The 12,500-nt window shown below is 36.2% G+C and overlaps 1 protein-coding gene across 4 annotated transcripts in view; it reads left to right on the top strand.

Annotated features, from left to right (window-relative positions):
* zswim5 (zinc finger, SWIM-type containing 5) overlaps nt 1-12,500 on the top strand; it is a 188,898-nt gene that overhangs the window by 143,973 nt on the left and 32,425 nt on the right. For all 4 annotated transcript variants that reach the window (XM_062070801.1, XM_062070798.1, XM_062070797.1 and 1 more), the window contains exons 3-4: nt 4,436-4,604; nt 9,827-9,975. In XM_062070801.1, the coding sequence (XP_061926785.1) occupies nt 4,475-4,604; nt 9,827-9,975 (279 nt within the window). In that variant the 5' untranslated portion in view covers nt 4,436-4,474. The remainder of the gene's footprint in view (nt 1-4,435; nt 4,605-9,826; nt 9,976-12,500) is intronic.

Genomic DNA, 12,500 nt, shown 5'->3' with positions numbered 1-12,500 from the left:
TATTTAAACAAAAAAACAACACTGGATTAGATGATCAGGGGTGACCCGAGCCGAACAACCTTCCCTAGTCATGGGGCAGAAAAAAATAAGTCGGACCAGCACAGAAAGTCAACACACACGGTCACTTGAACACGCTGAACTTTGTGGATATTATCAAATAAAAATCTCTATGCCGTAAAAAAAAAAGGCTAAATTACACTCATTTAAATCCATTGCAATGCATGATGGGAAATAAGCAAAAGACTCTCCACACTTATTTGACTTTTAGCTGCTTGATATTTCTGATTATTTACACAACTTTAAAGAGGTCGTCATGGACGTAAACAAGGTAGGAGTTGAACTTTGATATACTCTTAATATTCAATTATTAAATTATATATATATATATATATATATATATATATATATATATATATATATATATATATATATACAGCACCGGTACCAAAATGAATTTCGATACTTTTTGATACTTTTCTAAATAAAGGGGACCACAAAAAATGTCATTATTGTCTTTATTGTAACAAAAAAATGTTAGTGTACATGAAACATATGTTTATTATTGTCATTTAGTCCTTCAATAAAATAGTGAACATACTAGACAACTTGTCTTTTAGTAGTAAGTAAACAACGTTTTTGTGCAAAATAACACTATGAACGGAAAAAAAATAAAAACATTACTGTATTTGAAATTTTCTAATAAAGTAGTCAAACAAAAATGTCAAAATAACACTATGAACTAGTGTTGTCCCCATACAAATATTTAGATACCGGTACCAATATGTATTTCGATACTTTTTGGTATTTTTGATACTTTTTTCTAAATAAAGGGGTCCACAAAAAATGTAATTATTGTCTTTATTTGAACAAAAAATGTTAGTGTACTTGAAACATATGTTTATTATTGTCATTTAGTCCTTCAATAAAATAGTGAACTTGTCTTTTAGTAGTAAGTAAACAATGTTTTTGTGCAAAATAACACTATAAACGGAAAAAAAAATTAAAAACATTACTGTATTTGAAATTTTCTAATAAAGTAGTCAAACAAAAATGTCAAAATAACACTATGAACTAGTGTTGTCCCGATACAAATATTTAGGTACCGGTACCAATATGTATTTCGATACTTTTCGGTACTTTTTGATACTTTTCTAAATAAAGGGGACCACAAAAAAATGTCATTATTGTCTTTATTGTAACACAAAAATGTTAGTGTACATGAAACATATGTTTATTATTGTCATTTAGTCCTTCAATAAAATAGTGAACTTGTCTTTTAGTAGTAAGTAAACAATGTTTTTGTGCAAAATAACACTATAAACGGAAAAAAAAATTAAAAACATTACTGTATTTGAAATTTTCTAATGAAGTAGTCAAACAAAAATGTCAAAATAACACTATGAACTAGTGTTGTCCCCATACAAATATTTAGGTACCGGTACCAATATGTATTTCGATACTTTTCGGTATTTTTGATACTTTTTTATGAATAAAGGGGTCCACAAAAAATGTAATTATTGTCTTTATTGTAACACAAAAATGTTAGTGTACATGAAACATATGTTTATTATTGTCATTTAGTCCTCCAATAAAATAGTGAACTTGTCTTTTAGTAGTAAGTAAACAACGTTTTTGTGCAAAATAACACTATGAATGGAAAAAAAATAAAAACATTACTGTATTTGAAATTTTCTAATAAAGTAGTCAAACAAAAATGTCAAAATAACACTATGAACTAGTGTTGTCCCGATACAAATATTTAGGTACCGGTACCAATATGTATTTCGATACTTTTTGGTATTTTTGATACTTTTTTCCAAATAAAGGGGTCCACAAAAAATGTAATTATTGTCTTTATTTGAACAAAAAATGTTAGTGTCCATGAAACATATGTTTATTATTGTCATTTAGTCCTTCAATAAAATAGTGAACTTGTCTTTTAGTAGTAAGTAAACAACGTTTTTGTGCAAAATAACACTATGAACGGAAAAAAAATAAAAACATTACTGTATTTGAAATTTTCTAATAAAGTAGTCAAACAAAAATGTCAAAATAACACTATGAACTAGTGTTGTCCCCATACAAATATTTAGGTACCGGTACCAATATGTATTTCGATACTTTTCGGTATTTTTGATACTTTTTTATGAATAAAGGGCACCACAAAAAATGTAATTATTGTCTTTATTGTAACAAAAAATGTTAGTGTACATGAAACATATGTTTATTATTGTCATTTAGTCCTTCAATAAAATAGTGAACTTGTCTTTTAGTAGTAAGTAAACAAACAAAGACTCCTAATTAGTCTGCAGTAACATATTGTGTCATTTATACACCTATTATTTTGTACACATTATGAGGGACAAACTGTAAAAAAAATGGATTATTAATCCACTTGTTCATTTACTGTTAATATCTGCTTATTTTCTGTTTTAACATATTCTATTTTTTTGTTCGAGGTAGCAAACCTTTGGAATAGGATACAGTTTGTCTCGCTACTGTATTGGAAATTTTCTAATAAAGTAGTCAAACAAAATTGTCTTTCTTGGATTTACTTGAGAAGCTCGAGCATTTTAAAAAAGGCACTGGTCACATTCATGTAAGGAGTACACAATAGGAGGTTGTGTTGTCCCGATACCAATATTTTGGTACCGGTACCAGTATCAAAATGTATTTTGATATTTTTCGGTACTTTTTTAATTAAAGAGGACCACAAAAAATGTCAGTATTGTCTTTACTGTAACAAAAAATGTTAGTGTACATGAAACATATGTTTATTATTGTCATTTAGTCCTTCAATAAAATAGTGAACTTGTCTTTTAGTAGTAAGTAAACAAACAAAGACTCCTAATTAGTCTGCAGTAACATATTGTGTCATTTATACACCTATTATTTTGTACACATTATGAGGGACAAACTGTATAAAATTGATTATTAATCTACTTGTTCATTGACTGTTAATATCTGCTTATTTTCTGTTTTAACATGTTCTATCTACACTTCTGTTCAAATGTAATAATCACTTATTCTTCTCTTCTTTGATACTTGACATTAGTTTTGGACGATACCACACATTGAGGTATGGATGTGATACCAAGTAGTTTCAGGATCATACATTGGTCATATTTACTGACTTTATAAACATAATATACATTTATTAAAACCGAAAGAAGATTTTGTGATGCCAAAAAATATCGACGTAATCATCGTAGTATCAACTAGATACACTCTTGTACTTGGTATCATCACAGTGGATGTCAGGTGTAGATCCACCCATGGCGTTTGTTTACATTGTGACGCCGGTGAGCTATTGTATCCTCCTACGGCGTGTAGTGAAGCATGTTTAGCTATTCCTCCTCCTCCAGTGATAATGCTACTTGTAAGAAACTCCCTTTATTTGTCGCCACGGAGGCCAGGATTAGTGATTTAGGGTGTTTCAGTGTTATAACTTCACCTTTATCTTTACTTTTTTACACCAAAATGCGTCCGTTCTCCCTTTTCTGTCTACACACTGTGTCTGCTTGTAAGTACTCTGTGTGTGCGCGCTGCCCAACATGCTCCTCGGCTGGTAAAACCAGCAATGTCACCACGTTGCCTGTAAAAAATAAAAAAAAATAAAAAAAATATGGCGAACCAGTACTTTTCAGAGGCGGTATAGTAGCGGTATAATGATTCATTAGTATCGCGGTACGATACTGATACCGGTATATACCGTAGGACCCTAATGATAACTGCTGTCCAGTTGTTACATCTTTGTTTTTTAATCGCATTTCTGAGTTTCAATTACAGTCGTAACTCCAAGACGTTCGATGGCTCCGCCGCTCCCAGTCTGTGGAACGCTCTCCCTGACCACCTGAGGGCACCACAGACTGTGGAGGCTTTTAAAAAAGGCTTAAAAACCCTTCTTTTTTAAAAAAACAACCTTTTTTTATATATATATTCATACTAGTTTTAGCTATTTGGGTGTTCTAGTTTTTATTTTTTTAAATTTTTAATTATCTTTTTATTTATTTATATATATATATATATATATATATATATTTATTTTTTTTAATACACTGTAGCACTTTGAGGTTGTTTACTCAATGTAAAGTGCTTTTTACAAATAAAATCTATTATTATTATTATTATTATTATTATTATTGGCTGGTGTTTTGTTGCGCCCTCAAAAGTGTTCATACTGTAAGTATTGTACTTACCACGCAGCAGTTGTTTGATCGTAGCGTGCATCTTAGTTGTAGTTTTCATTCAACAATTCAAGAAACCGCTCGTGGCAAAGTACTAAAGTGCGTTTATTTATTATGGAAAAAATGTATTCGGTTTTTGTACGATACGGTCTTACTAATGGATATCGAGGTACCGCTGTTTTTGAAATGTGTATCATGTAATACAGATCCTTGGTGGAAATGGTAGTAATTTACTGTTCTTGTTGCAGGTGAAGCTCCGCTTGCCCATCTCCGAGACCCTGTTCCAGATGAACCGGGACCAGCTGCAGAAACTGGTCCAGTACCTGATCACAGCCCACCACACAGAGGTGCTGCCCACGGCTCAGAAGCTGGCAGATGAGATCCTCTCATCCAACTCTGAGATCAACCAGGTTCATGGTGAGACAACTTCCTTAGTCGGGGTTGTGTCGGGGGTTGAAAGGACAGTGTTGTATGTGGGAGGCAGGTGGTGTCGCAGACCACCTCCTCCGTTCAGGGATGTTTTTGTCCAATCTTGACTTAGATGCCATCCCTCACTCCTCTTCTGTACCATCCGGCCTCCCTGTCCAGGGTCTGGACATGTTTGTAGACCGAGGTGCAGGTAGGGGTAGACCCTGAGGTGCAGGTAGGGGTAGACCCTGAGGTGCAGGTAGGGGTAGACCCTGAGGTGCAGGTAGAGGTAGACCCTGAGGTGCAGGTAGAGGTAGACCCCGAGGTGCAGGTAGAGGTAGACCCTGAGGTGCAGGTAGGGGGCGCAGTCTAGGCTGTGCCATAGGCGGGCCTTCATCAAATCATACTCCTCAACTTAGACTGGTTAGATCTAGTCTAGAAGCTAACTCAGACTGGTTAGATCTAGTCTAGAAGCTAACTCAGACTGGTTAGATCTAGTCTACAAGCTAACTCAGACTGGTTAGATCTAGTCTAGAAGCTGGTGCCAAAGCCCAAACTATGTATACCCTAACTGTAGTTGGGGCTTTAGCTTTGGTACTAGCATCTAGGCTTGTACAGTATACTAGTTCTAGTATAGTACTGCGATACTAATTAATCAAATGCGGTACTATACCGCCTCTAAAAAGCATTTTGGTGTAAAAAGTAAAGATAAAGGTGAAGTTATAACACTGAAACACCCTCAGCGGCTAACGTTCATCCGCAGTGTTTTAGCTACTTCTATATCACTAATCCTGGCCTCCATGGCGACAAATAAAGGGAGTTTCTTACAAGTAGCATTATCACTGGAGGACGAGAAATAGCTAAACATGCTTCACTAGACACCGTAGGAGGATACAACAGCTCACCGGCGTCACAATGTAAACAAATGCCATGGGTGGATCTACACCTGACATCCACTGTAATGATACCAAGTACAATAGCGCATCTAGTCGATACGATATATTTTTAGGATCACAAAACCTTCTTTTGTTTTTAAAAAGTTTATATTATGTTTATAAAGTCAGTAAATACGTCCCTGGACTTTGAATATGACCAATGTATGATCCTGTAACTACTTGGTATCGGATCGATACCTAAATGTGTGGTATCATCCAAAACTAATGTCCAGTATCAAAGAAGAGAAGAATAAGTGATTATTACATTTGAACAGAAGTGTAGATAGAACATGTTCAAACAGAAAATAAGCAGATATTAACAGTAAATGAACAAGTGGATTAATAATCAATTTTTTACAGTTTGTCCCTCATAATGTGTACAAAATAATAGGTGTATAAATGACACAATATGTTACTGCAGACTAATTAGGAGTCTTTGTTTGTTTACTTACTACTAAAAGACAAGTTCACTATTTTATTGAAGGACTAAATGACAATAATAAACATATGTTTCATGTACACTAACATTTTTGTGTTACAATAAAGACAATAATGACATTTTTTGTGGTAGGCAGTATAGCTCGGTTGGTAGAGCGGCCGTGCCAGCAACTTGAGGGTTGCAGGTTCGATCCCCGCTTCCGCCATCCTAGTCACTGCCGTTGTGTCCTTGGGCAAGACACTTTACCCACCTGCTCCCAGTGCCACCAACACTGGTTTAAATGTAACTTAGATATTGGGTTTCACAATGTAAAGCGCTTTGAGTCACTTGAGAAAAAGCGCTATATAAATGTAATTCACTTCAATTCACTATTCATAAAAAAGTATCGAAAATACCGAAAAGTTTCGAAATACATTTTGGTACCGGTACCTAAATATTTGTGTCAGGACAACACTAGTTCATAGTGTTATTTTGACATTTTTGTTTGACTACTTTATTAGAAAATTTCAAAAACAGTAATGTTTTTATTTTTTTTCCGTTCATAGTGTTATTTTGCACAAAAACGGTGTTTAGTTACTACTAAAAGACAAGTTGTCTAGTATGTTCACTATTTTATTGAAGGACTAAATGACAATAATAAACATATGTTTCATGTACACTAACATTTTTGTGTTACAATAAAGACAATAATGACATTTTTTGTGGTCCCCTTTATTCATAAAAAAGGTATCGAAAATACCGAAAAGTTTTGAAATACATTTTGGTACCGGTACCTAAATATTTGTATGGGGACAACACTAGTTCATAGTGTTATTTTGACATTTTTGTTTGACTACTTTATTAGAAAATTTCAAAAACAGTAATGTTTTTATTTTTTTTCCGTTCATAGTGTTATTTTGCACAAAAACGTTGTTTACTTACTACTAAAATACAAGTTCACTATTTTATTGAAGGACTAAATGACAACAATAAACATATGTTTCATGTACACTAACATTTTTGTGTTACAATAAAGACAATAATGACATTTTTTGTGGTCCCCCTTTATTCATAAAAAAGGTATCGAAAATACCGAAAAGTTTCGAAATACATTTTGGTACCGGTACCTAAATATTTGTGTCGGGACAACACTAGTTCATAGTGTTATTTTGACATTTTTGTTTGACTACTTTATTAGAAAATTTCAAAAACAGTAATGTTTTTATTTTTTTTCCGTTCATAGTGTTATTTTGCACAAAAACGGTGTTTAGTTACTACTAAAAGACAAGTTGTCTAGTATGTTCACTATTTTATTGAAGGACTAAATGACAACAATAAACATATGTTTCATGTACACTAACATTTTTGTGTTACAATAAAGACAATAATGACATTTTTTGTGGTCCCCCTTTATTCATAAAAAAGGTATCGAAAATACCGAAAAGTTTCGAAATACATTTTGGTACCGGTACCTAAATATTTGTATCGGGACAACACTAGTTCATAGTGTTATTTTGACATTTTTGTTTGACTACTTTATTAGAAAATTTCAAAAACAGTAATGTTTTAAAAAAATTTCCGTTCATAGTGTTATTTTGCACAAAAACGTTGTTTACTTACTACTAAAAGACAAGTTCACTATTTTATTGAAGGACTAAATGACAATAATAAACATATGTTTCATGTACACTAACATTTTTTGTTACAATAAAGACAATAATGACATTTTTTGTGGTCCCCTTTATTTAGAAAAGTATGGAAATACATTTTGGTACCGGTACCGGGACAACCCTACTAGCATCTAGTCTAGACCTGACCGACTTAAGTCGATGAGCATGAAGTGATGAACCCGACTTCTAAGACCAAGTCTTGATTGCGCAATGACCTGCTGGGTACTTTCCATGTTTTTCAATGCTTTGCCGTCTGAAATGTTTGACATTTTTACGAGTCCTTTCCTGCTGGAAAAGTCTCATCCCTGGAGCTGCACCCGAGCGATATCTTCACAGCGACACGCCGACTTGAAACATCCAGTCTGGCGAGCCCAGCGGCTTAAGCGCATCAGAGCCTCGCCGCTCCCGGAGGCTACAAAGACCGGGGGCTACAAAGACCGGGGGCTTCAAATGGCCCGTTTGATTACTGCTTCCTCTCTCCCTCCTGGAGGCGTCATGGCTGTGGTCAGGAAAGACGATGGAAGGAGTGGATTGACGGGACAGGATGTGAAGAAAAAGATGGAGGAGAGTCGTAGGATATACCATACCAGTAGGTGGTAGCTAACTGCTTTGTAGATGTGGGAAACAGCGGGAGGCAGGGTGCAGGTAAAAAGGTGTCTAATGCTTAAACCAAAAATAAACAAAAGATGTGTGCCCCTAAGAAAAGGCATTGAAGCTTAGGGAAGGCTATGCAGAACCAAACTACAACTGAACTGACTACAAAGTCAACAAAAACAGAATTCTGGACGACAGCAAAGACTTACTGTGGAGCAAAGACGGCGTCCACCATGTACACCCGAACATGACATGACAATCAACAAAGTCCTTGAAGCCTAATCACTTGGTATCCTGGAGCATTCAGAGTTCCGTTCACTGGAACTAAGGGGCCTGCTCCACCGCTCCCAGTCTGTGGAACGCTCTCCCTGACCACCTGAGGGCACCACAGACTGTGGATGCTTAAGTGCTTGATTTTGATACACCTGTGGGCCTAATCAGTTGGTATCCTGGAGCATTCAGAGTTCCGTTCACTGGAACTAAGGGGCCTGCTCTGCCGCTCCCAGTCTGTGGAACGCTCTCCCTGACCACCTGAGGGCACCACAGACTGTGGATGCTTAAGTGCTTGGTTTTGATACACCTGTGGGCCTAATCAGTTGGTATCCTGGAGCATCCAAAGTTCCGTCCACTGGAACTAAGGGGCCTGCTCCGCCGCTCCCAGTCTGTGGAACGCTCTCCCTGACCACCTGAGGGCACCACAGACTGTGGATGCTTAAGTGCTTGGTTTTGATACACCTGTGGGCCTAATCAGTTGGTATCCTGGAGCATTCGGAGTTCCGTTCACTGGAACTAAGGGGCCTGCTCCGCCGCTCCCAGTCTGTGGAACGCTCTCCCTGACCACCTGAGGGCACCACAGACTGTGGATGCCTAAGTGCTTGGTTTTGATACACCTGTGGGCCTAATCAGTTGGTATCCTGGAGCATTCGGAGTTCCGTTCACTGGAACTAAGGGGCCTGCTCCACCGCTCCCAGTCTGTGGAACGCTCTCCCTGACCACCTGAGGGCACCACAGACTGTGGATGCTTAAGTGCTTGGTTTTGATACACCTGTGGGCCTAATCAGTTGGTATCCTGGAGCATTCGGAGTTCCGTTCACTGGAACTAAGGGGCCGAGCCCAATTCGTGGAAGAACAACCCCGCACCATGATGACGGCCAAGTGGTTAGGACACCTGATTCTCGTCATTTGGATGGCTGGCCAAATACTTTTGGCAATATAGCGTATCTGTCTGCTTCGTCCCGTCGGTTGATGTTGACATTCCCCAAGTCTCCGGGGCAGGAAACAGCACATTGTGTTTCCTGTCCGAGTTTGACAAGAGGAGGGGGGGGGGGGGGGGGGGGCTCGTCGAGTCTTTGATTGTGGAATGTTTCCTGCGTGTGGTTCTCCTCTCGCTTGATCAAAGACCCCACTTTTAGCATTTCTTCATCCGTATTTAGAAACGTGACAGAAGAGAACAAAAAAGGTGAGTCCGAGGAGAGGTCAACATGGTGAATGAGGGGAAATCCTGGATAAGCGCAGGAAGTAGGGCGCTTTGCTAGTCAGGCCTTCTTTTAAAGTGAGATGCCAATGATCTGAAGTGACGTGATGATTATTTACCTGCCACATGTGGTTCCCCAGGTGCTCCCGATCCCACCGCCGGCGCCAGCATCGACGACGACAACTGCTGGCACCTGGACGAGGACCAAGTCCGGGAACAGGTCAAGCAGTTCCTGTCCCAGGGAGGTTACTACGGCTCCGGCAAGCAGCTCAACTCCATGTTTGCTAAGGTACTTGTTAAACTCCCAGCTCCACGTTTCCACAACAGAGGGCCCGGGGGGCCCGACATTAACACTGGATTAGATGATCAGAGGTGACCCGAGCCGAACAACCTTCCCTAGTCATGGGGCAGGAAAAAGAAATCCAACTAGTATAAAAAGTCAACACACACGGTCACTTGAACACGCTGAACTTTGTGGATATTATCAAATAAACGTCTCTACACCATAAAAAAGTCAACATTACACTCATTTAAATCCATTGCAATGCATGATGGGAAAAAAGCTAAACACTCTCCACACTTGTCCATGTTTGACTTTTAGCTGCTTGATATTTCTGATTGTTTACAAAACTTTAAAGACGTTTAATATGCAATTATTAAATATATATCCATTATTTATATATATATATATATATATATATATATATATATATATGTATATATATATATATATATATATATATATATATATATATATATATACATATATATATATATATATATATATATATATATATATATATATATATATATACATATATATCGGTATCAGTACCAAAAATGGATTTCGATACTTTCGATACTTTTTCTAGATAAAGGGGACCACAAAAAAATGTCATTATTGTCTTTATTGTAACAAAAAATTGAATGTTGATTGAAGGAATGATTTGAATTTCAAACGTTTTGAATGTTAAAGATGGGAAACTGAACTGAAACCTAGTATGAATATAGAAATGATAAATATATTGAAACAGTTGGAATCAAGCTGTATGACTCACAGGTGTAGGCACATTGTTACCCACAATGCATTGCCGCGACAGTCCTTCCTTTATGGCTCATTTCAGACTAAATAAATGTTGTTCTCCCACCATAATTATATTTCCTGACAGTGTGCAACATTCCCTTGCAGTCAGGATTAGATACTTTCGATACTTTTTCTAAATAAAGGGGACCACAAAAAAATGTCATTATTGTCTTTATTGTAACAAAAAATTGAATGTTGATTGAAGGAATGATTTGAATTTCAAATGTTTTGAATGTTAAAGATGGGAAACTGAACTGAAACCTAGTATGAATATACAAATGATAAATATATAGAAACAGTTAGAATTAAGCTGTATGACTCACAGGTGCAGGCACATTGTTACCCACAGTGCATTGCCGCGACAGTCCTTCCTTTATGGCTCATTTCAGACTAAATAAATGTTGTTTCTCCCACCATAATTATATTTCCTGACAGTGTGCAACATTCCCTTGCAGTCAGGATTAGTTTCAAGCGGAACAAATCTAACCGTGAGTCAGAATGGTTGGAGAAATAGCAATTATATTACCCAATATTGTGGGACATTTTCAAGTATTGTAAAAACAAACAACTTTTGAGGTGAAATACCTAATAAACCAATAGTAATATGGTTAACAAATACTGATGTAAAGGGTAGGTGTCGCCCTGTTTTCTGTTTGAACATGTTCTATCTACACTTCTGTTCAAATGTAATAATCACTTATTCTTCTCTTTTTTGATACTTGACATTAGTTTTGGATGATACCACACATTTAGGTATGGATCATGTCGATACCAAGTAGTTACAGGATCATACATTGGTCATATTCAAAGTCCTCATGTGTCCAGGGACGTATTTACTGACTTTATAAACATAATGTGAATTTTTAAAAAAGGAAAAAAGATTTTCATAGTAGTATCAACTAGATACGCTCTTGTACTTGATATCATTACAGTGGATGTCAGGTGTAGATCCACCCATGGCGTTTGTTTACATTGTGACGCCGGTGAGCTATCGTATCCTCCTACGGTGTGTAGTGAAGCATGTTTAGCTATTCCTCCTCCTCCAGTGATAATGCTACTTGTAAGAAACTCCCTTTATTTGTCGCCATGGAGGCCAGGATTAGTGATTTTAGAAGTAGTCTTAAAGCAGCTCTTCCTGAGGGTGTTTCAGTGTTATAACTTCACCTTTATCTTTACTTTTTACACCAAAAATGCGTCCGTTCTCCCTTTTCTGTCTACACACTGTGTCTGCTTGGTTGTGGTGGACCGGTACTATTTAGAGGCAGTATAGTACTGAATATGATGTATTAGTATGGCGGTACTATACTAGTACTGTACAACCCTGGTAATGAATTAATCAAATTCAGTTTTGCTGCTTAAATTAGTTTTTTTCCACTTATTTTACCGCTGTAATGTGTGTACTTTTTGTCAAATGTATTCAAATGAAAGGAAACTGGTGCGATACGTCTTTGGATCATTTTTGCCAATATTCTAAGTGAAAGCATAATAGTTTTAAATAAAAATAAATTTAAAAAATTTAAAAAAATAATCATTACAAAAAAGTATATATATAATGTCCTTTAAAAAAAAAAAAGTTATTTTTTTAATCTGTCCTTTGTAAAATAAAAACAATTTTAAAAAACAACAACAAAAATATATATATTTTTTTTATTTATTTCAGAAACGATGGATCCAAAAAAAAAAAAAATAATAAAAAAAAAAAAAGTTAAATTAAATGAAAAATTAAAAAA

This window comes from Entelurus aequoreus, linkage group LG14 (genome assembly GCF_033978785.1).
Source record: "Entelurus aequoreus isolate RoL-2023_Sb linkage group LG14, RoL_Eaeq_v1.1, whole genome shotgun sequence".
NCBI lineage: Eukaryota > Metazoa > Chordata > Actinopteri > Syngnathiformes > Syngnathidae > Entelurus > Entelurus aequoreus.
The sequence above is the reverse complement of the archived record's forward strand: the minus strand, read 5'-3'. Positions and strand labels throughout refer to the sequence as shown.